This window comes from Miscanthus floridulus, chromosome 15, assembly GCF_019320115.1.
Source record: "Miscanthus floridulus cultivar M001 chromosome 15, ASM1932011v1, whole genome shotgun sequence".
Lineage (NCBI taxonomy): Eukaryota > Viridiplantae > Streptophyta > Magnoliopsida > Poales > Poaceae > Miscanthus > Miscanthus floridulus.
The window spans coordinates 21,492,844-21,517,754 of record NC_089594.1 but is presented as its reverse complement, the minus strand read 5'-3'; the positions used below and the strand labels follow the sequence as shown (position 1 = coordinate 21,517,754).

The following is a 24,911-nucleotide window of genomic DNA, read 5'->3' as shown; positions in this document are numbered from 1 at the left end:
AGCAGCGCTCGAACGCACGACCGATGGCTTCCGCGGCTGGAAGACCGACCGACCGAGCTACGGCTCGTTCCAAGTTCGTTTATCTTTTGAATAAAGAACCGTGTACGACTTTGTATATTCGTTGGTTTGGCAAATATTCGCTCTATAACAGCCACCAACGTATTGACATGATTTTGCCATTTTTGTTCCTTAGAAAATCTGAACATATCATCCTTTGGCTCATGCCGGCCTCCATACCTACCCACCACATTGGTAAATGGTAATATTGTCCTTTCTTTTTTAGTTTAGTGCTAGATTTGTGGCTTTAATTAGGTTTTGGTCCTATCTCGCACCATGCTGGCAAGAAACTAACTAATCTCGATGAAAGATCTATCGACAATCGACAACAATGCTCACGATTGCCATATAATGTCGGTGTAGTCTGAAGCATGCACCATTCACCATGAAACTTGAAAGACCATACATTATACACTCAAAACTAAACAGTTCAAAGTGGTTTTCAAGGGTGGCCGAAGATCCATGAGCAGCGGGCAGTAGCAAATTAGGGAAGGGCACCCCGTGGCTTCCTTGTGGCCGCTATAGTGTGGGATCAATATTGGCCTATGTAGCGGGATCAATATCAATAGCACATGAAAGAGCTCACCATGACTCTTGATTTTCGATACGATGATGACAATGACAACAATGTGAGGTCAGTAGGGATGTGTTAGAATGTGCAGCAGATCCAGCCCCGCTTGCTCTACCCACAAGCCGGCACCCCTCTGACCTGGATCTGCCGAAGCCTACAACAAACCAAGGTCTCGAGCCAACTCAGTCCAAAAGGCTAGCATGATAGTGAGGGCCACCCCCACCTTATACGTTGTGCTCTCCCAACATCAATTACCGGTGTGGGAGTAAACCTAACAGGGAATTAGTGAGACCACTTGGATGATGAGGACGGACGAATTTGGGTAATAGTACGTGGGAGAGAGGGGGAGAGGAAGATCTAGGGACACATGTAGAGAGAGGATGATTGTGTATGCCCACGTGCCACATCCATGGACTACCATCAAAATTACTTTTAATATTGCAAGAGGGTGAATTGTTCGGTTATGAGAGTTGAGGTTGTATGATGTAAGGTTTTTAGCAAATCCACTTTGAAATGCTATAGGGTATTTATATAGTTTTGAAAGTTGGGGAGGGGTATTTATAATGTTTGTTTTTCCCGTTCTTGGAGTTTCCAAAGTTTGTGTCAAGTTCAGGGTGACAAATAAATGAACTTTACTCATTTTGTTTCAAGTTTTTCTATAGGGGGATATAACACCGAATTGTTCCACTAGTATACTTGTTTGTTGTTGCAAAATTGTTTGCTATGAAAAATATTGCTATGTTTTTTCGGTTAATTTAGTCAAACTTGTAGACTTGATATAAATCTAGCTAAAATACCTTACATTTTGGAAGAGGGGAAAACACCGGCAGAATCAGGGACAATAACAACACCAAAAGGAATATATGAAACGTTATTAATATTTACATCACATACAGATGCATGATTTGATTTCTAGTTAACCAATCAGTCCAAGGAATCGATGTACACGATCATCCTTCCCAACCGTTCAGAGCATCTCAATCAAAGGAAGTTAATTAGTACAACAACATACAATGAGGACTGCAGGGTGCATATCACTACTATTTTTTTGGTAACTTATTCTGTTGTCTTACTCAGAAATATATCGATTCATGCAGCAATAGTAAAAAGCTAGCACGAAGAAGGAACTCTCAAGTTTACGTGTCTCTGTACCGCTGGATGTCAGCTAAAATCAGAAGGAAAGTTGGCGATCGAGGGCGTTCATTAACTATGCAGAGGTGGTCTGCGACGACGACGACACGGCCGGCGACCCAGAGCAGGCGTCCCCGCTGCGCCGCGCGCCGGAGCAGCTGCTGGACTGCCTCTGCGGACGCGGCTGTAGCAGTCTGGGCGTCAACGTCGTCGTCGCCACCGGAGCGTACACCTTGTTGGCGGTTGTCGTCGTCGTTCCTGACCCGTCGCCGGGTAGGTCGTGCACCTGGTGCGGCTGTGCTGCCGCAGCCGCCGCCGCCGCAGCCGCGGCAGCGTACTCCGGCGGTGGCACCCAGATGCCTCCCACCACGACGAACTGCGGTGCGGTTGACGGCGTTACGCTGGTGCCGCCGCTCTGGACCGCCGCCGTCGAGTTCGGCCGCCTCGTGTGCAAGCGATACTTCTGAACTCCCAAACCAAGAAGTTCAAAATGAGAACAGATGCTACTATGAGCTGCAAAATACACTCTTTTTTGAGGCAGTCAGTTCCTGACCTGCAAATGGCTCTTGACCTCATCGTTGGTGAGACCGTCGACCTCCATGAGCTCCCGGATCTGCTTCGGCGTCGCCGCTGCATCGATATATGAGCATACATTAACAACTTAACACCACAATTAGTTAGATTATTAATTAGATAGATGGTGCTCGTCCGAATCAGTCAGAGACTAATTGTACACATTTTTTGATTTGGAGTGCTGGTGATGAGGTGGTGGGATAAGGATGAGCAACTAACCGTGGGACCCGCCGAGCTGCTGCAGCGCCTGCAGGAACCGGCGGTGGAGCTCCGGCGCCCAGCACCGCCGCGGCTTTCGGCTGGGCGCCTGCGACGACGACTGGGCCTCCTTGTCCTTGCCGCCTTTGCTCGTCTCCTTGTCGCCGCTGCGCTTATTATTCTCCGCCGTGTCGGTGGCGGCCCTGTCGCAGCTGTCCCCGACCACGGCCGAGCTCGCCGCGGCCGGCAGCTCAACGCGCTGCTTCTCCTTGTCCTTCTGCTTCTCCTTCTCGAACGGCTGGAACGCGCCCCCGGGCTTCCTGCAGGCGTTGAGCGCCACCGGCCTGCACGGAAGCAGCTCATCCTGGTGCTGCGCCGGCGGGGGTTGTTGGTTCTGAGTCCAGAGCTGCACGGACTGCAGCCAGTCCGGCATCGCCTTCTTGGTCTCCGGCTGTGGCAACCGCCGCCTGCTGCTGCTGGCTCTGGCTGCTGCCGCCGTCTCCGGATCCCCCGGCGCCTCGTCGTTCTTGTCGGCATCGACGCCGCCGTTGGCCGTGCCGGCAGCGTGATGTTGGTGTTGGTGGTGGTGGGAGCTGTCGTGCTTATCGTCGTCGTCCTCGGAGGAGGACGAGAGGGTGGGCTTGAGCGGCATGAACTCCTCCAGCACGGGCCCGCCGTGGTCGCTGACCGTCTCCTGGCTGCCGCCGCCGACGCTGTCCATGTGGCTCCTCATCCCCTCGATGGCTGCACATCCACAGCACACGTACTTACAAATCAATGGGAAATGGACGACGACGACGACACAGCAGACGAAGCTGAGGGCGAGTGAGAGCACGCGCGCACTTACTCTGCGTGACGAGGTCGAGGCAGAGCGGCAGCTCGCGCTGGAACACCTGGATCTTGCGCCGCTCCTCCTCCAGCGCGAGCAGGTACTCGCGGCAGCGGCGGCGGTCGGCGTGCAGGGGCGGCGGCGGGTCCATCTCCATGCTCCGTCCTGCGCCGTGCCGGTGCTAGAGGGCCAGGCCAGCAGCACTGATTGTTGTGCGGCGGGCCGTGGGAGAGTCGGAGAGCCCGGAGAGGTAGAAGACGAGAGAGGCGGGGGAGGGGAGGGGAGGGCCGGAGGGGAAAAGGAATGGGGAATCGAGGTCGAGGCGTCGCGTAGGAGGCGAATCTTTCTCAGTTATTCTCGCGCGCACAGTGGCACAGGAAGACAGAAAAAAGGGAAGGGCGTGGAATATTCGGCGGGATTCCAGTTCCCCTGCCGCGACGCGGGTGGGGGGCCCGGCCCAAGCCCAACGGGATAAGACCAGGCGCGGATGCCGCGGATCAATGCGGAATCTACCCTGGGGCCCACCGGCAGCTGTGGTTAGGCCCGCGGTCTCTGGAGTGAAGCGCCCAACCAGACAACGATGCAAGGGAAGATACCGGAGAAATCCCACTTCCCTTTCCCACTCCATTTTTCTCCCCAAGTGTCACTGTAGTAGGGATCAACTGTAGTTACAGTAGGAGCGGACGTCAAAGTCAGTCATGCTGTCACATATGGTCACTATAACAGCATGGCAGCCTGACATGTCTGTGCACTAGGATTAGATGAGTAGAGTTGTATATATAGTTTTCCACTGTAACTCAGTAAAGAGAGCAAGTTTATTTTTGCCATCTTCTTTATAGAGCTCCGACCAACACTGGTGCTTGTGCTGTATGTACTCTATTCTCTCTCCCTTCTTACCTCTAGCCATGGTATGCGGTCGGCTCACTTGTGACGGAGATCCAGAGGCCAACAGCTTATCACTAGTTTGGTTCTGCCTGCAGACAATGTTTCCCCTCCCAATTTCTCCAGATGTGGAGAACTTCACGACCTCCTCAGTCACCGAGATAACGACAGTGTCGCCGATGCTGCTGAGGACCTCAGCAGAAGGCATGCGGACGATAGCCTGGCACTCAGAATCCGGGATTCCGAGGTGCTCGCAATCAATATCCATCAGTTTCATCTCGTAATCCGTAATCTTATCTTGCTTGGGCGACTCTTACATGAAGGTGCCGGTGTCGGAGCCGCCGTCGTCGGCCTTGATGGTGATGATGTCGTCGTCGCCGGCGCAGCGGAGCATCTTGGCCATGCTGTTGAGGTTCATGCCCATGGAGAGGTTGCGGTCGCAGCGGTAGTGCTCGAACCCCTCGGCGCGGCGGAGTAGCGCGACGAGCGCGATGTGGCTCGAGTCCATGGCCTGCAGCGACAACCCGGTCCCGGAGCAATCGAAGTTGGCGTCGGTGACCAGCTCGCGGATCGCCTCCAGGACCTTCAGGAGGCTCCCCTGCACCAGCCACAACTCCAATATCGTGGGGGCGGTCTCCTCGGCAGCGGCGGCCCGGCAGCTGAGTGGGAGGTGGGGAGAGCCTAGCTAGGATCTGGGCGGGAGGGGGGCTTTGGGAGGGAGGAGGAATATTTTATATGCATGAGAAACAGTACGTACGTGTGTAGCTGCCTATTTAAAATTAAGTTTTTAAATCTGATCAAGTTATTTGTGTTTACGTAGAACTCAGTGTCTATAGGCTATGGCTCCATTTAGCCTCCGCTATAGCTGTTTTAGCGGTCATCCGTTAAATACCTTTAGCCAGAGATTTAAAACCTTGTTTAAAATCCATGGCCGATTGGAAAGAAGGTCTAGCCAATCGACGTAATACATCTATTATTTTTCATCATTTTTCATCGTTATTTATCTTTTCTGTACATTAGAACAGTAGTACGTGGCGAATCCTAATCTTTATTAGGAATTGATAATCTTTGTTGTTTTGCCCTGAAAAATGGTCAGATCTTATAAACATGGGAACGGGGAACTTGCTCCTCACAGTGTAAGCATTAAGTTTGCGGTGGACATGACCAAAACTGGCCTAGCCCGCAGGCCAGAACCTGCTGACCCTACTATACAGGGCATAGACTAAGTTTTTGTTGTCCAAAAAATAAATCTCGTTCCGAGCCTAGCCGCAAACATGATTTTCATTTTGTACACTAAAAAACACGGGTGGTCCATTGAGGCCCAAACCCGACCCGAAATGTGAGGTCTGAACCTACTCACTAGGTTGGGATGGGCACTGTTTTAGCCCGAAGCCAGTTGGGTCTTTTGTAGGCCCGGCTTGGCTACCTGAACCTGACTCTCCACTTCAGCCTTGCGGTCTTCTGGAGCAGCGTCGTAGAAATTACTAAGTGATCTAGGTACACAAATTACTACAAATCCAAGTAAGAAAGCAAGCAGCAAGCCAAGCAAGAAGTAACCTCCGCTACAAAATTACAATCTACAACGTTCAAACTCACAGCTATACACACGGCCTTCGGGAATGACAAAGGCCGTGCTTGGTTTTGCTTGTACTATGTATGCCCGGCAGAGTTAGCGCGCGGACGTCCGGACTGCCGCGGTTATTGGCCTGCTGAGCCTGCTCGCTCGCGCGCTGCTGCTTCCCGTGCCCAGTTGCGCGCCCTGCTCCTCGCCCGTTGATCGCACTGCTGCTCTGCTCGCCCTACTGCTTGCCCGCGCCCTGCTGCTCGCCTGCCCACGCTGCTCCGTGGGGACTGCCTGCGCCCGCTTTCCGCGTCTCATACGAAACACTTGCAACATGGAGGACTTATACAACATACGTCCAAAACAGATGAAACATTTGGAACATATATTTGCAACATATGTGTGTATCCACTGCAATAATATATGTAACATTCAGATAAAACACTTGCAACATACGTCTGAAATAGCTGAAACATTTGAAACATACACTTGCAATATGCTTCGGAAAAACAGCTGAAACATTTGGAGCATACACTTGCAACAAACACATATAACCATTGCAATATGTGTAACATCTAGATAAAACACATGCAACATCCACATGAAACATCTGAAACACTTGAAACATAAGCTTCCAACATGCGTTTTAAGCGCAATGTCACCTTGCTGCTTGGACGAATGGAGGTTGGTCGTTGTGGAGCTCGACACCGGAGCGGAGGTCGGCGGCGCATGGAGCTCGTTGGTGCCCTAGCGGAGTGGTGAGCACTGAGCGACCCTGGGCGAGCACTTGCTCGGCGGCCTGGGCGAGCACCTGTGCGAGGCCGCAGCAGCCCACCTGGCGAGCACCTACTCGGCGAGCACCCCTGGCGAGCACCGGCAAGCGCCCCCTGCTGGGCGACCACCCCTTGCGAGCATCCCTGTGTAGAGAAATTTTTTAGATGAGAAGGGGGCGCGGACGGGCGCGGCAGTGAGTGGGAAGTTGCGTCCGTCCGTCCCTTCGGACGTTCTCACGAGAGCATTATCGATATATACCTCTATGGGCTATGGCCCTTGTACGCGCGAGAAGTGACACCTGCGCCCGCCACACCCAGCATCGAACGCGCGTGCGTCAGGGAGCAATCTCACGTCGCGGCTCCGAGCGAGTCTTGCTTAAATGCGCCGCACCCCTAGCAGTGGAAACAAGCAAAACCTATATATCGCACAACCTTTGGCTTTGGGTTCTCCTGTCAGCAACGTTGAAACAGGCACTAAACCTTCGGTCCAAGGCAGACGTACGAGCAGAAAAAAACACATGTATATCGCCGGATGGCCGGAGTAGACCCGGCCGTGACATGTGCTGCTGCGAGGTGCGAGCTAAGGTTGCAGCAGAGGGAGGCACCACTGTTCACACCATGGCTGTTAAGTCCGCTGTACCACGATATTGGGCGGTGCACGAAGGTGGTGCCCTGTCGTGGCAGTACGTGCATGCAGGTAGTCGCAGAGGTTGAATAGCCTTGCCAAATGACCTATTTTAACACGCATTATTTGTTCCGATACATTTTAGAATCTAACTCTATACTGTGGCTGGACGAGCGCTATTCTAACTTGTACGAACACGGGAGATGAGTTCACGACTTTGGGCCACAGACATGATACTACTACTCTAGCCAGGACTACTATACTTGACAAGTGGAGGGAAAGACAGACCTAGAAAGTCCGAGGACAAAAATTTAGAGAAAGAAATTCTTTGTTTTAATGTTATAGCAAATATGCATACCTATACATTGCAACAAAATATACAGATTGCATCGTCTGTTCCAACATCACTACCATAAAACGAAATATCCTTGAGTGCTGAAAACCCTCAAGAAAAGCATAAAGATCTTGAAGAAAATTATTCTTGGCGGCTACCCCCCTCAGGGAAGGAACACTAAGGGTAGAGAGCAAAGGAAATTCAATTACCTTGGGGCGGCCGCCACAAATGATTTTCTTAAGGGTTTGTACGTCAAGAAAACAAAGATGAGGTTAGATTTTTAACAACGTCAAGGAAATATAACACTCCCAAGGATATATATTTTCTTGAGTTCTGATAACCCCAAGGTATTTGTATCAACCACCAAGGATATATATTTTTTGAGGATCGATGACCCCAAGATATTTGTAAGAATTGCCAAGGATGCCACAGCGGGATAAAATGGAACTCATGACCCGAAACAAACTCATGACCTGAGGTTTCAGGTGAAACTCACTTACCACTATATCGCAAAGTTATCTATGACTAAGTTGATGTTTCTTTATTTTTTATTCACTTTAGTGGATCTTGTATTAAATATTTAAGAGTCTAAACAACTTTAGATGAAAAAAGTTTAAACTGAAAAGTTTTAAAAAAGTCATCAACTACAAAGTTATATATCTCTTCGGGCTCTACAACTTTAGTATATAAACTATGACTTCATGCAATATTAGTATGTTGCATGCAAGCTTTAAAACTAACTAGACATCTAAAGTTAAGTGCCCATATGCATTCTCCGGTGCATAGCAACTCAAAATTGTACCTTTTGTTGGATTGATGCATCAAGAAAACCAGTATTCATTTCATAATTGTCGGTGATATGTACCCAGGGTACCTCACCGCATGGAATACATCACAAGTGAGATGAAGTATACCAAACAGGCTACACGAGATGCCCAACCTAGACGGGGTACCTCATCTACTTGGAAGGCAAGGCATAGCAATGTATATTTAGAAACTAACTCTATCTTGTAGATTTCCTTCTAACAAACTAGGAAACCCATATATAAACCAATCGGGATTCTATCTATAACCCCACCCTGGACTATATAAGGAGGGGTGGGGAGGCCCCAATCAATATCTTCTCATACCCCAAGACATCTCGTCTTATCTAGGCAACTAGCCATCAACATCCCCTTGTAAACTCAAGCATACGAACAAAGAGATCTATTCCAAACTAGACGTAAGGTACCACGTACCTGAACCAGTATAAATCTGTGTCTTGTGTGCTACCCTTCTAATTCTTGTGCTTGATTCGTTAATCCGTATTTCCGGAGCTAAATATTCCGACAATAACCATGTCAAGGGAGCATTTGTATCTATAAAATGCAATGTCTAACTAACGAGAATGCACTTAGTCCATTGTACTGGTAGTTAAGACGAATGAGTAGAAACTGAACATTTTTTTCTTGGCACCTACAACAATTTACTTGAGGGTTTGCACCAAGGAAATTATCACTTCTTTGGTGGTTTCCAATTACACCTAAGGAAATGGAAATGAGAATTAACTTGATGGTTTGTAATAACACCAAGGAAATATGAATTACCTTGACGATTTCAAATAGCACCAAGGAAATGAGGAAATACCTTAGCAGTTTGTAATAACACTCAAGTAAACTGGAATTACCTTGGCAGTTCAAACTAGCACTCAAGGAAATGTATAATTACTTTGGCGATTTGAGTTAACAATCAAGAATATGCATTTCCTTGGAGGTTTCATATGACCGCCGAGGAAATGATATATCCTTGGGGGTTCAGTTTTGCCCCTGAAGGAAACTGTTGGCAGGCAAGGATATTCCATTTTCTTGTAGTGTATATCTTAGAATAAGATTTTGAATTGTGCCTCGACACGTACCATTCTAATGAGCATCAGTCGTAAGTTCGGATCACAGACGGGACAACAAACCAAGTAGGACTTTTATCTCTTATTCATCACATACCGCTAGGATTCTTATACACGGAGGAGTAGAGAGATGGGAGAGAGAGATCGAGAAGTGGAGGAAGAAATTTTCTCCTTTTAATTAGACAAGCAAATATGTACGTGTCTTACAATAGGATGCGTGGTCACTTGGATCCGTCTAAGTCAATTATGAACAACTAAGTATATTTGTTGAATTTAATTGGACTTGGTCCAACCATATTTCCATCAAATCAAATAAATCCAAGACCTACAAATGCCGAGTGGAATAAGGATTAATCCCCTATGGGAAATTGATAAAAAACTAACTCGCCTTAAATAGGTGGCTATTGTGTGCAAACAATTCAGAAAAGGTAGAAAGTGAGCTATCTCGTACGTCGAGCTATGAGGACATACGAGCTTGACCGTGGCTACCACATGAGTAGTGCGGCGCCAACAAAGGTTTTATCTATCAACAAGAGGGATTGGGCCAAGGGATGGATGAATGAGCACTACTGGAAACCGGCACTTTGCCAAGTGCCGGAAGCTTTGCCGAGTGTATTTTATTGGACACTCGGCAAAGACGGCTTTGCCGAGTGTTTTTTTCGGCACTCGGCAAAGATGGCTTTGCCGAGTGTTTTTTTTTGGCACTCGGCAAAAATGTATTTTACCGAGTGCCATTTTTCGACACTCGGCAAAATGCGTCTTTGTCGAGTGCCTTTTTTCTGGCACTCGGCAAAATGCGTCTTTGTCGAGTGCCTTTTTTTGCACTCGGCAAAGAGGCACGTCTTTGCCGAGTGCCTTTTTTGGCACTCGGCAAAGAGGCATTTTGCCGTGTGCATTTTTTTTTGCCCTCGGCAAATCATTTTTTTCAAAGCAATTTTTGAGGCCCTAAATGAATTCAAATGAAAAACTTTTCAACTACAAAGTTGTATAACTTCTCAAGATCTACAAAGTTTATTTTGGTCATTTCTTCATTTGATAAAGCGACAATAACGTTGTTCATAAAATCTACATCTCTCTCATATCTCTTATATTAGTTTCATGAAAGTAGAAGAGAGATATATAAGATTTGTGAACAATGTTACTACCACTATGTCGGATGAACAAATGACCAAAATAAACTTTGTAGATCTTGAGAAGTTATGAAATTTTGTAGTTGGCAACATTTTGATTTGAAATCATCTTGTCATGCAAAAACGTCGTTTGAATTTAAAAATTTTAAAATTTGAATTTTTCAAAAGACCTCAGATGGAAAAACTTCCTAAATGAAAATTGTAGATCTCCAAAAGTTATGAAACTATGTAGTTGACAACTTTTTGATTTGAAATCATCTTATCGTGCAAAACTACGTTTGAATTTCTAAAATTTGAAATTCGAATTTTTCAAACGACCTCGGATGGAAAAACTTCCTAAATGAAAATTGTAGATCTCGAAAAGTTATGAAACTTTGTAGCGACCACTTTTTGATTTGAATTCGTTTAGGGTCTCAAACAAGCAATTTACTCTCGATTTAGTATAATATACGAGGATAGATAACGGAATCTAGACACAAGTGACAGTGTAGTGCAGTGGTAGAGCAGCAGACACGCGAGGGAGAGGTCGTGAGTTCGAATCCCGCCAGCCGCGTTAGCCGCAAATTTTGCGCAAAAAATGCAGCGACTTCGCTGGCCGGTGGCGGCCTCCCCCGAAATTTTTTTTGCTATTATTTTTGGGTTTTTTTCACATTTTCATTTTGCCGAGTGTAAATCTTTGCCGAGTGCTTTTCCGGCACTCGGCAAAGGCGCTCGACAAAAAGCACTCGGCAAAGGCTTCTTTGCCGATTAATTTTTTGCTGAGTGCCCTTTGCCGAGTGCGGCACTCGGCAAAGCCTTTGCCGATTATATTTCGGGCTTTGCCGAGTGCCGCAGGCACTCGGCAAAGTGTCGGTTTCCAGTAGTGGAGGGACAAAGTGATAATGGACCGGTTTTTTCTTTCTAATAATAGTAATATTATTATTATATATATATATATATATATATATATATATATATATATATATATATATAATACAATGAACACAACAATATATCACGCTGATACTTAATGAACAAATTTAACACTCCATCTTATATGGTCCATGAATTGGCTACATGGACCTTATTTTAGCTTGGGCAACCTGTATACCGGGTTTATAATATATTTTATACTGCGTGTAGAAGTTATATATATAGTCCTTTGGGTCGATGTTTGAATTGTTAATTTCCCTCCAGGTTCAGGTTGCTAGGGGCGTGGAGCACCATGGTTTCGATTGTGACTCCCGGTCCAAAAGCCATCATGACTCCCCACTCCGGCGTTTCCCCTCCCTGCTTGGCCGCCGCCGCCCGTCGGCGGCGCAACTCATCGAGCACGAAGATCACCGTGGTGCCACTCATGTTGCCAAACTCGCTGAGCACGTGGCGACTCGCCGCCAGTTTCCCGTCCTCCAGACCGAGCACTTCCTCGATGTTGTCCAGGATGGCACGACCGCCGGGATGGATCGCCCAGAAAAGGTCGTTCCATGCGGCGTTGACGCCGAGCGTGCGGAACGCGTCGACAAGGCAGCGTTCCACGTTGCACCCCAGCAGGCGGGGCACCTGGCTGGAGAGGTGGTACTCCATGCCGCATTTGCTGATCTGCATGGAGATGGCGTCCTCGGTGTCCGGTATCGTGGTCTGCGACGCGAACGCCATCTCGAACAGCGGGCGCTCGACGGGGGCGATGGGGTCGGCGCCGACGATGACGGCGCCGGCACCATCGCCGAACAGGGTCTGGCCGATGATGTTGTCGACGCAGCCTCCCTCGGGCCCGTAGAAGGCGATGAGCGTGATCTCGGAGCAGGCGACCAGGACGCGCGCGCCGCGGTTGTTCTCCGCGAGCTCCTTGGCGAGCTGGAGCGACCGCCCGCCGCCGTAGCAGCCGTGGAGGTTGAGGATGGTGCGGGACACCGTGGGGCGGAGGCCCAGCAGGGAGGCGAGGCGGCGGTCGGCGCTCGGGGCGCGCGCGCCGGAGTAGGTGCTGAAGACGAGGTGGGTGATGTCGGTGGCCGGGCGGCCCCAGTCCGCGATGGCCTTGGCGGCCGCTTTCGCGGCCAGCTCCGGGACGGCGGCGGAGGCCATCTCCACGCGCTCGTCCAGGGACGGCCGCGTGCGGTCGATGAAGCCCGGGTTGGCGGCCAGCAGCTCCTCGTTGAGGTGGAGGTAGCGCTGCCTGATGCCGGACTTCTTGTTGTTGCAGATCCTGGTGAGCTTGGCCCTGAGGTCGGTGAGGTGCTCGCTGTTGGTGACGCGGAAGTAGTAGTCGGGGTAGTCGTCCTGGGCCATGCACGTCGGCGGGTTCGCCGTGCCGATGCCGAGCACGGTGGCCGGCCCATCTGCGCGCTGCGCACGCCTGATCTCGTCGACGGTGCGCGGTAGTGCTAGTGCCCTCCCCATGGAACCCATGGACGTCGACGACGACGACACCTACGTAGCAGCTGGTAGCAGGTACTCTCGGGGCTGCTGGGCTCTAGCTAGGTTAGCTGAGAGAGAGCTGCTAGCGTGCGTCTTCGTGGTTTGGAGAAGCAGGAGCTGCGTTCTATTTATACCAGTACAAGTGGCCGGGGCACGCATGTAGATTACTTCTAGTATAATACTTCTTCTTTCTTTTTTTTTCTTTGTGTATCTTTTGTGATGATTCTTCGCATGTGGATTACTAGTATATACAAAGTAGTACTTCTATTTTTCTTCCCCCCCCCCCCCCCCCCCCCCCCCCCTCTTTCACTTCTATTGTGTACCTTTTCTGATGATTCTTTTTCTGATTTGGTTTACTTCCAGCTAGCTGCTGGCACCGCTGGACAGCTTCACAACAGCATCAGACCAGGTGCCACACATAAAACAAAATGGTAGACGTGCCTGCAATGTATCCCTCGGTGCTCGCGCGCTACATATATATTTCGGTTTTAAGCATTTATCTGTGATATTGATATCTGATTCTGATCCGTTGGCGACGAGACCAGCTGACACAACTGTTACACATCTTGAGTATTGCGTGCTGTAGGCTGTAGCTCATCAGATGTTCAGAGATTTTCTATAATTCCAGTCATTTGCTTTGGCCCTGTTCGCTGGGAGGAATTTGGAGGAATCTGGAGGAATTTGTGAGAGCGTAAGCAGTGTTTTCAGCTGGGAACAGTGAAATCCGGCTGAAAAACCAACCAGCCGAACGCAGAACACCCGTGCATTGCTACGGGACAATAATCATATACGGTGGAGTGATCCATCTAGTTGATGCTATACATCAAAGAATCAAAATCAACCATTCCCGATTATTCCCCTCCAAGATAGGGTGCATAGTTAATGTAGATGTGATGTCGTCGATGATCTGAACTGGGAACATGAATGCAGTATACAAATTAATCAATCCTCTCCACAACATAAAAACAATTTAAAGAAGACTTGAATCCCAGATGAAATTATTGTTTTGTCCATTAGTTCAGAGCACAGCATATCAAAGATATCGATATGTGGTCTGAACTTGAAACATAAAAGAATTTTCAGATCAGTTCATGAAGAAATTTCTCCCATCTATCTTTCATGTAACCTACAGACATGCATATATCAAAATTTTACAAAGCCAAAGATGCAACTTAAGACAAAATGCATAGAAACTACAGATCAGGTGATATCAACAAGGTAAGGAAACTCATAGTCCTGACTCCTGATATAACTGCTACTGTTTTCCTTCTGCCGTAACTAATTGCGATACTGTAATGGCCTAATGGGGAAGAAAACAAAAGGATTGTTTGCTTAAAAATGTACTGTACTTGAGTAAGAGATTCTTTCAGAAACAAGGGCAACACAAGTACAATATTTCCCTGAGCACAACGTTTTTTTTCTCTCGAATAATGCAGGAGAGTTGCGTGTCATTTCATTAGGAAAAAAATAGTACAAGGAGAGACCAAAAAGGCCTCTCCATGACCCAACCCCTTACAATACATTAGCGCCTATTATAAAACTGAAATATAAAACTGACCTCGACCAAAAGACATCTTAGGGCAGAAGGTCCCCGGGGCGCAGGGGGGGGGGGGGGGGGGGGGGGGGGGGTGGCAACATAGAGAGGAGTCTCCAGCAGAGCACCGAAGGACACATTCCTCTCCCACTTCGCGCAGCACTGCCTGGACACAGGCGAGCTCCTTCAAAAAACAAGTGCAAATATTTTTTTAGCTCAAAAAGTCTGAAGCAGGCTCCATTCTGAAGGCTAAAAACACTTTAAAGACTAATTTATAGGTGTACGGAAAATTATATTTCTGTAAGACATCCAGGGTATAAGAGGCTAACATTTTGGTACAACATTCTTCCCTTACATTGTGGGGTCATATATAAGGGACAGTCACATGCTACCCAAATATTTGCGCATGTTGAAAGGCATTCAAAAGTAGACATTGAGAGCTATTCTACCACTGTTGCTGGTACAACATCATATAAGAATGATCTCCATAAGAAAAAAGGTATAATCTTGACATACATCCGAAACACTTGGAACAAAACTCTTTCACGACTGGTACAATAAGCACAAACATGGTGATAATATACTACATATAAGGTTAAGCAAAAAGAGATCCATTCTTATCATCCCTCTGAAACTTGTGCAGCAAAACTCTTCAATTAGTAAACCCCTATCCCTAGGCAAATCTGTTAAAACTTCCCAAGCTTACTGCAGTCTACATGTAGAGAACAAATAAGGACGATGTGTTTGAATGGCATAGATGTCCCTGAATCCCTTGTACTTCTACATGCCCTCCTTTTCTAAAAAATTTTTATACAAGAAAACCATAAAAAAGACTGTAAACTCACTATGATCCTGATGCTTAATTCTTGTGAGTTAATTCAGTAAACTATTTTTACACTAAGAATACCTGAACATCTGAAAACCTAATGAGTATTTGGCAGACCTAACGAATAGGTTTATGTCAGTTACAATCTTGCGGCTGAGCAGGACCCCATGACCTTTGTTGAGCCGCTTTTGGGGTCGAACCAGTTCGGCCCATCTGCTAAATTAATTTGTGGATCGTATTCAAGTGGGTTGGATCCTTAATCTCTAAAAAAAGTGGGGTGGATCCTAGTTGGCCTAACTTTGTTAGTATGTAAAAGTGAATTTACAAATTTAACTTTTATTAAATGTAAAATATAAAATAATATATGTACTGGTCCCATTATTTTACTGGCCCACATTTTTGGCAGTCACGATACGTCCCTAAATTTTTCACCACTAGTTTTTTTTAAACTAAAGTTGATATTAAATGTCCGTTAAAGAAATATTTGTTGATACCGATGGACAACTAAAGTTAGTTTCCAGTAACACAATCAAGCAGTTCATTTTTTACTTAAACACCCAAATTTTGCTCACAAACACCATTCAATTGTGTAATTTGTTATGCACACAGCCAACTAGGATACGGCCGTACAACTGTTACATTACATGCATTTTATACACCAAGATACATAAGAATCCTGTTGTACTATACACCGAAAGCTACATTCCTGGGGCCGGGAACAATCATGGATTGTTGCCTAGGAGTATTAGTAGTGGTGGGCTGGTGGCCCTGGCAGTTTTTTTTTTTTTTAAATTGTAGGGCTCTTCATTACTCATGAGTCGCAGCTAAATCGCTCGACACCGACTCCCCAACCTCCTGGGGGACCTCACCCCAAGTGAGAACAGTTTCACTGGGACTTTTACACCCTATGGAAGCAAGCATATGCGCTGCTTTGTTAGTATGTTATACAAACACATGGGCATACATTAATCGAGCTAAACAGGAATTCAGATGAGTGCAAATGCTTAATTTCAGTAACAATTCCACCCATTGCCGCCTGCCTGTACTCCCCGCCTTCCACTGCTTCTTTCACCAGAGACGCGTCTGTTTCTATATATAGCCTTGTGGTGCCCAGGTTAATGGCCATCCTCAACCCTGCTTGGACGCCCAGGAGCTCTGCATGAAAAGCGTCAAGGATGCAGTCTTCCTTTCCTGCTGCGGCCTTAATCACCTCTCCATTCTTATCTCTGATGATGAAGCCCCATCCCCCAGTCTTCTCATCACTGAAAAAAGATCCATCAGAGTTGAGTTTGAGGAAACCCACCGGTGGCTTTTGCCATGTCTTTCTCTGACCATTTTCTGACAACAGCTTCTCCTGGCAGTTTTGTTTAGGGGATCCTGGCAGCTTTGTTGGGCGCGCGTTCATTGCTGAACTTCTTATGCTCCTTTTTTTTTGAGAAAGGGACTGGATTTTATTATTATTACTGAACTGTAGCGTACACCTCAGGCCTTAGACTGACTCCAACAAAGCTACCCAAATTCAAAAATAGGTTGTACACAGTGATTTACATATCAGATACCGGCTCCAATGGCGGACCCAACCGCAACACCCATTCTGGGTACTAGGCCGAAGGAAACGCAGAAAAGCGTCGCCTCTCTCTCGCTACCCAAATCTCCGACGGTGGAGCTCGCCCGCGGAAGCAAGGAATGGCCGAGCTTGCCTTCCCTCTCGGCACACACGGCCGCCGCCTGGGAGCACCACCTCGGCCCGCCGCTCCCCGCGCAGCACAAGCCGCTCCAGGGACATGATCCCCCGGAAGCTCTTCGGACGAGCAAGCTCTTGTTTTTGTTCCCCCATTCGTTCCTCACCGGGTCCGGGTTGCTCTCACCGGGTGGGGCGTTGTGGTGGCGCCTGGCTGGTGCGAGAAAAGGTGAGGTTTTGGGTAGGGATTCTTGGAACAATCATTCGACTAACCTTTCTTTGGCTTCTTGCATTCTTGAGCTTTCTGGCCTGTTCTTGGTTCAGACCTTCAGGGGAACGGATTCTGCTTTCTGCAATATTCCCGTTTTATTTTTTTTCTTTTCGATTTTCTGCATTTGAGATTTCCTGTCTCCGTGCCCATTTGAGATTTCCTGTCTGTTCTTGGTTCAGGACTTCAGGGGCATTAATGCTGTTGATTTTCTTTCGCAAGTATCAGGCCCAAGTTGCGATTTTCTGGAGTTCGTTGAGGCGTCACATAAAGTTTGGTGAGCAAAAGGTTTCCTGAATTCGTCAAGAACGAGGCGTGGCAATCTGAAGCGTTCCATCTAGTACCCCTCGGATTCGGCCACAGAGCGGCAGTCCAACATCCGGCTGGGCTCGCTGGAGAAGCTCAAGAGCTTCCGGAGGGATGGAGAAGCAGAAGAGCTTCCGGGGGATCATGTCCCTGGAGCGGCGGAGCAGGGACCTCGCCGTCACCGGGGGCGACGCGCGGCGCGGGGTGGCGAGGGTGGCGGCCGCCGTGGAGGGCCGCGACGTGGGCGTCCTCGTCAACAACGCCGGCGCGACGTGGGCGTCCTCGTCAACAACGCCGGCAGCTCAGCGGCGTCCTTGGCCGTGCGGTCGTCCTCCGCTTCGGATGGGCTCTGCTTTTTGCGTAGCTTGTTGGAGAGTGCTGAGTTATCGGTTACGGGACCTTTTCTTGTGTATAACCCAAAATCCGAAATGGGTGTCGGATTTAGGTCTTCTTATCGGAGACAGTCTTACAAACAAGTCCCTGGTCTAACATTATTTTACAATAACAAGCACAGACACAGAGGACTCTGTGTTCTGGATCCATCCAGAAAGGACCGACGTAGCACCGACGCGCCTCGCCGGAGAAAGAGCGACTCCATCCAGCTTCAATCCGGTGACAACGTCTCCTCTGAAGAAGACGCCCGAGTAATCGTTTAAACGCCGCATGAGACAGCACCTCCAGTGGAGACACATTGGCCATCACCGTGCTGAACTGGAGGAGGATAAAACCGGCGCCCAAACCTCCATCGACAGAGGGAGAAGCCCGGAGAACCCAATATCGGGGAGTGCACACACATCCAACCCGAAGAAGAGCACGAACACCAACACCACGAATTCCACCCTTTCGCAAGGTTGGAAGTAGTACCTCATGTTATCGTCACCCGCCAAGTCAGGGAAGCCGTCGATCGAGGATTTCGGAGAAGGTGTCGCCGAAGCTCGGCTCCACAGCTTCAACCTCGCATCCAAGACGTCGCTCGCCGGAGACGCAGCAACAGAGGAAGGAGGATCCACGCCACACCAACAGCATGGATAAACCTAACCCTAACCTAATTAGATGAAGCCTAATATAGTAGGATATGTACACTGGCCGCCGAATCCGCCGGTCCCCCCACCCTCCGGCGGCGACAAGACCACCGGAGACGGAGAGGACCCAGCGAATTCGACGCCGGCCGGTGAATCGCCTCGAAGTCGCTCTTATCTACTGTAGACGGGGAGAAGATGAAACTTCTTATGCTCCTAGGCCCCTCTTGTTCGATCTCTCCGCATTGGCCTCATGATCGGCCACTTGCCCATCAACTTTTTTATTTGAAGTAACACCGGCCCATCAGCTGCACATCGAGGTTCTGGCTCTGCCACGTGTTACTACGAGCCCAACTCACCTACGGTTGAAGCCAGCCCAACCAAGGCTAATTTCCCTTTTTTTTATCAACACAGGATGTAAGGGGCCCAGGGAGCAGGGGTTCCAATTTTGTCTCACTCTCACTTGTATGTTCAGATTTCCAACTTCCTAGATCGATAATGCTTGGTCAGGGGCGTCCGCGCCGCGCCTCAGTCCGTCTCGCTGCTTTTTCCCACTGCGTGCCTCACTAGGTGCCACTCGCTCGCTTGCTCTTCTCCCACTCGTCACGCGCCTCACCTGCGTCGTTCGCTCCTCACTCCTCGCTATTGCCCGTCGCCCCCCCACCCGCAACGCTCGCTCCTCGCTCCGGCCGCGCGCCGCCTGCCTGGGCGAGCCAAGGACGGTGCTGGTGGTGGTTGTGCTCGCGGGCCGCCACTGGTGCTAGTGGTGGTGGTGCTCGTGCGCCGCCGGATCCCACTACGACGACAATTGACCAGCCTTGACCTTCACCTACCCTATGTTGCAAACGTATGTTTCAAGTGTTTTAGATGTTTCAGGCTTTCAGAGGTATATTGCAATTGTTTCATATGGATGTTGCAAAAGCAGATAGGATGTTGCACATGTTGCAAGTGTTTCAGAGGTATGTTGCAAGAGTTTGTTCAAAATGTTTCATCTATTTCAGACGTATGTTGCAATTGTTTTAACTGGATGTTGCATATGTTACGATGGCTATGTTGCAAGTGTATGTTCCAATGTTTCATTGGTTTTAGTCATATGTTGCAATTGTTTCATCTGAGTGTTGCAAAAGTAGATCTCGATGTGGGGTGGTCGAGCGAGGAAGAGAGAGGTAGCGCGGGAGCAATGGCGGCGTCGGCTGTAAGCTAGCAGTAGCGTTCCACCGGAGGGCGCGCTGGCATACGCGGCCCTGGAGTGGGTCCTCATCGCGCTACTCCGGATTGATCAACGGCCTGCTCGCCTACGCCATCGCCGTCGCGCGGGAGCCATCACGGCGTGGTAATGCCTGCGCGGCGGGTGGGCTCTCGTATTACGTGGGCGCAGCGGACGCGCGGGGTACGGGATAGGGCGCGGCAGGTGCGTCGAACGGGAGCTGCGTCCAGACGCGGGCATGGGGCCGGACGTGTGGGTGCTAGCCTTGCCGATCCTAGATTGCCTATTGTTTCTGTGTCAACTGTGAAGATCGAGTAACAGACTAGAAACATTTTCACAGATTCTAGTTTAATTTTGTACCACTTTTGTCAAAAGATTTATGACATGGCACATTTATTCTGTGCCCCTGTTTGCACAACAGCGTGAATTTGAAGGATGGCAACTCACCTGACACCAAATAATCCACAAGAGCAATTTAGTCAAGTGATGAAACACAGAAGTATCACACATGTTCATGATATAACGCGGCGAAAGCACAATATCTTAGCCAATAGTTCAACACGGCAGGCCCAAGCAGTTACACAATAGTTCATTCAACATAACAGGCTCAACACGTTAGGGACTACTTATTTATAGGGTCCAATACATAATGATCCTAACATTGCTACTCTGATGTTGCACCGAGTCATACAGATCCTGTCATCATCAAACCTTAAGGTGCAAGGAGTTCACTTAAAAATCCATTATCGACCACGCAACCTTCATCCACATCTTAGTGATACCAATATTCATAACTTCCTCTTCTCTACCGATGATCTTGGGAGTAAAATCAATGGTTCGTTTAGACATACCGTCCCTGGATTCGGCAGCAATTATCAGCATATCCTTCACATAGACAGATACGACGGATCGCGTAAGCTTGATAGCTCCAGTACCATCACCATCACCAGCCATGCCACCAATCACCTGACTATCGTAAAGCACAATGGTGTTCAGGATATTGGTGCTGTGGGCAGTGATTTTTCCATTAAAGTTTCCTTGTAGAACTTCAATTGAAATAGTACCTTCCACTGCATCTTTCACAACTCCATACCACACATCCACAGTGCTAAGCGTGGTAGCAAGAGAGTCACTTTCAAGCACACATTGCTTCAACTATCGACGCTCTATGCTATTGATCCATAACATTCCTTTACTGAGTTCTTTGTCCTGCCCTTGATGATCCTTAATCTTCAAATCAATCTCAACATAGTTCGGACCTATCAATGCCAGTCCTCGTTTTGGACCTATCAAGATCAAAGATTCATCCTACCAAAAAGTTTAAGGTTAGTTTTATGTTATATTTCTCTGAATACGTACAATGATGTAATCAAAATAAAATGATTACAGCCAACCAGCATATCTAAACTACTACCATAGACGAAACAGTTAATGATCAGTTTACATGTGTGATCATCATGCTGTAGGTTCAGATCGTTGTACCATTAAGCATGATATCGACATAAAAAATGTCATAAATAATTTCCCTAATATAGGAAACAAATATATTATACCAAAGGGTCCAAATATAGTTTCATTAACATATTATACATACTTATGTTCACATAAATTGTTGAAAAAATGTTTAACTTGGTTTATTCTGTTCCATATAATATCCAAACCATGCCCTAAAAACAGTAATGTACTCCCACCATTCTAAATTATAAGACGTTTTAGCTTTTCGAGATACATTGCTTTTAGTATGTATCTAGACATAGTGTATGTTTATGTGCATAGCAAAAACTACGTATCTAGAAAAGCCAAAACGTCTTATAATTTGGAACGGATTGAGTACTTCCTTTGTACAACAACAATTGGATCAGTGTGTAAACATCCCGCGGAACCCCATAAGACAAAGGATGTTGCATCACCTAGTTCTCTCTACCAGTTGCTCATGAAGTCATGGACCTTGGGATGCTAATTGTGCCAATAAACATGACCCAAAAACTGACACATCACAAGTTTACACTCCATTATGAACATCTGCAATTTAGTAACATTTGGAAACTATACAGATTGTCTAATATTCTGGGGATTATTGACCAGTAGCGTGTTAGTTTCCAACTTTCAGCACCAAAAATAAATTCAGAACAAGAAACAAGGATGAATCACACATCACACAGGTATAGTAATTGACCAACTGACAACCACTAGCAGTTACATTGTTCATCAATATAAATGAACTGCAGGTCAATATAATTTTAACATTGCAATCCTTGTCTAACTCACATCTAATAGTACAAGCAGGTCTTCATTTACAGGAACATTGTAGCCTGTGTGCCCAATGAACATACCTCAGAGCTGATGAGTTGGCATTGATCTCTCTCACGGCGGAAGAGATAAACACACCTCTTGTCCAGACTGTCTCTGGCAATGACGGTGCCATACACATTGATAGGGAAGCCAACATCCGATGTGGTTATTCTCACAGAGAAGATGTTTATTCCCTCACACAGCTCATAGTCGTCCTTATTTTTGTAGACAACATCAGTAAGGGGGTGTTTGGTTTCCTGGACTAAATTTTAGTCCATGTCACATCGGACGTTCGGATGCTATTTAGGAGAACTAAATATGGGTTAATTATAAAACTAATTACACAGATGGAGGCTAATTTACGAGACGAATTTATTAAGCCTAATTATTCCGCCATCAGCACATATTTACTGTAGCACAACATTGTCAAATCATGGACTAATTAGGCTTAAAAAATTCGTCTCGCAAATTAGCCACAATCTGTGCAATTAATTATTTTTTTCGTCTATATTTAATACTTCATGCATGTGTCTAAACATCCGATGGGACAGGGACTAAAATTTTCCTGTAGAAACCAAACACCCCCTAAATCTCATAGGACCAAGGGGCGCTGCAGTGTGAAAAATAAAATAAATTGATCTATAATTGTTCATGGATGGCAATGCAGTAGGTATGACTAAAGGTCAGGGCAGGGTAGGACAGAGCAGGGAAATTGTCAAATTGATCTGATCAGAATTGAATCGATGGGGATGGACTTACACTCCTCGTCGAGATCGAATTTTGTGAGGTCGGAGAAGGTAAATCTGGTGCAGTACTTGCCCCCTTACTTGGGATCGAAGTCGAGGATGGTATCTTCCAGCATCTGCTGCCGATCGTCGTCTTTCTTCTCCCGTGCCATCTACCTTCCGCCTCCTTGGCCAATCGCTCTGCCTCATCGACGTCGATGAAAGGTTCCAAGCCTGAAAGCTTCCTACCAGAATCCTTCACCACGGAGGATACGAGGAGGCATGTGGGACGGGCCACGGGGCGAAGTCGCAGCGCCTGCAAGGCATGGATACGCTACCATCCACCATGAACACGAAGGCGCCGCCGACAAATTAGGAGGAAAGAGGAAAGAAGCGAACCTATCAGATCGGCTGATGGGGCACCCTAATTTTTAAACTTTGCAGTTTCTCTGAAATTTATCAAAGTAAATTTAGATGTAAAAGACAAAATTTGTAAACGAAGGAAAATGTTGAAACTAGCGGTTTCAAACAACGTGGAAGAGATCGAGGCCTCCGCCCGTTGGACGTCGCCCTGGGGCGGAGGCTCGGGATAGGAACGATAAGGGGGAGAGTGATGAGTAAGGGAATGACACGGAAAGCTATGGTTTCATTAATTCGTCCACCAACCAATCTGCACGGTTACAAGTGTCCCCTATTTATAGGACTCAACTACTACATAACATAATTTATTACAATGCCCCTCAACTGCTACAGTACATTCCTAGAATATTCCGCCGCTAGCCTCTTGTTCGCGGGGCAATCTTGCCATACCGTCTTCAAGTGATGGGCTTCCATGAGCAGTCGGCCCACCATACCTCGGTCTTCGGCCCAAAGGCCTGGGTCCCCGGCGCTGGCCTTCATCTCCAGGGGCGCGCCGCTGCCTCGGCGGGTCTCCGCCGGACGGTCGGAGACATTACCCGCGGGTCTCCGCCCGGCCGCGCGGGGGCCATGGTTCTCGCCGCTGGCCTCCGCCTTCAGGGGCGCGCCGTCGCCTTGGAGAGTCTCCGCCGGTCCGGGCGGAGACATCATCCGCAGGTCTCCTCCCGGCTGCGCGCCCCGGCGCTGGCCTCCATCTCCGGGAGCGCGCCGTTGCCTTGGAGAGTCTCCGCCGGTCCGGGCGGAGACATCATCCGTAGTTCTCCGCCCGGCCGCGCAGGGGCCATGCTAGCGCGTTTCCGTGGACCGCGAGCGCCTACGCTTGAGTACCTGCACACACTTAGGAAAGATCGTTTGTTTGATTAGTTTAGAGATAAGGCGGCCTCCGCTCGTATTACCGGAGACGCCCGCCAGAGCGGTCGACGGCATGCGTGCCTGGCCTTGGCGGAGTCCGCGATGAAAAGGAGATTCAGCACCCTTCGAGCATAGCCGGGAAAGTTCCTTTAGTCAGCGCCGGGTCTCTGCCCTAAGACGGTCGAAGACGCCTTGGCGACACCTCGCTGTCGGGGTCCTTCGCCACCCGCCAAAGCCATGTTACAACAGTTCCCCCCTTTTGAGACCATGGTTCGCCAGAGCGTGCCGTGAGCTCAAAACGCCTTGGCCGAAGGCGTCCGCGGGGGCGGAGGCCGTATTCGGTGTCTTCGAGCGAGGCCCCGCTACTTCCCCCTGGCCCACTCTGCGTAGCCGTTGGTCTCGTTGAGAGTAGCCATTGGGCGACAAATCTAGCCGTTGCCCTACGTTGCGGCCGTTTCTGCCATGTCAGTGTTCGTTGCATTCCCTGTGACTTTTTCGGAGGTGACCGTTGTGCAGCGGGCGAATCTTCCGGAGGTGACCGTTGTGTGGCAGGAGCCGGACCGCCTGCCCGCTGCCTATATAAGGGTGCTTTTGGCGGCGGGGTCCCCCCACACCGCTCATTCGCTTTCATTGCTTTTTAAGAAATCGCTCTCTGCCCTCTTCGCTTTCGCCTCTTGCTGCCCTCGCGCGTTCCGTCTTTCTATTCGCGTCTCGCGCTTAGGTTGCTGTCGCGGTGGCTTTCCTTTCCGCCTCCGCCCAAACTCGCCGGCCCGCCTTCTCTAGACCCTACCGCCACCTTCTCGGCGTTAGGGCCGTCGGCTAGGGTGCGCGCTTTGAGGAGTGC

The 24,911-nt window shown here is 48.5% G+C and overlaps 2 protein-coding genes and 2 pseudogenes across 2 annotated transcripts; all 4 read right to left on the bottom strand.

Annotated features, from left to right (window-relative positions):
• Window positions 1-1,460: 1,460 nt before the first annotated feature.
• LOC136508549 (transcription factor NIGT1-like) lies at window positions 1,461-3,840 on the bottom strand. The gene is made up of 4 exons (XM_066503246.1): window positions 3,378-3,840; window positions 2,552-3,274; window positions 2,313-2,389; window positions 1,461-2,222 (listed from the first exon to the last, which is right to left on the bottom strand). Exons 1-4 carry the CDS (start codon window positions 3,514-3,516, stop codon window positions 1,836-1,838), a joined length of 1,326 nt encoding a protein of 441 aa, XP_066359343.1. The 5' UTR covers window positions 3,517-3,840; the 3' UTR covers window positions 1,461-1,835.
• On the bottom strand, window positions 3,541-7,268 carry LOC136507181 (uncharacterized; annotated as a pseudogene).
• A 4,439-nt stretch (window positions 7,269-11,707) lies between these two features.
• On the bottom strand, window positions 11,708-12,940 carry LOC136509579 (bisdemethoxycurcumin synthase-like). Its single transcript, XM_066504335.1, has one exon. It carries the CDS (start codon window positions 12,929-12,931, stop codon window positions 11,708-11,710), a length of 1,224 nt encoding a protein of 407 aa, XP_066360432.1. The 5' UTR covers window positions 12,932-12,940.
• A 7,573-nt stretch (window positions 12,941-20,513) lies between these two features.
• LOC136507180 (uncharacterized) lies at window positions 20,514-23,787 on the bottom strand (annotated as a pseudogene).
• Window positions 23,788-24,911: the final 1,124 nt, after the last annotated feature.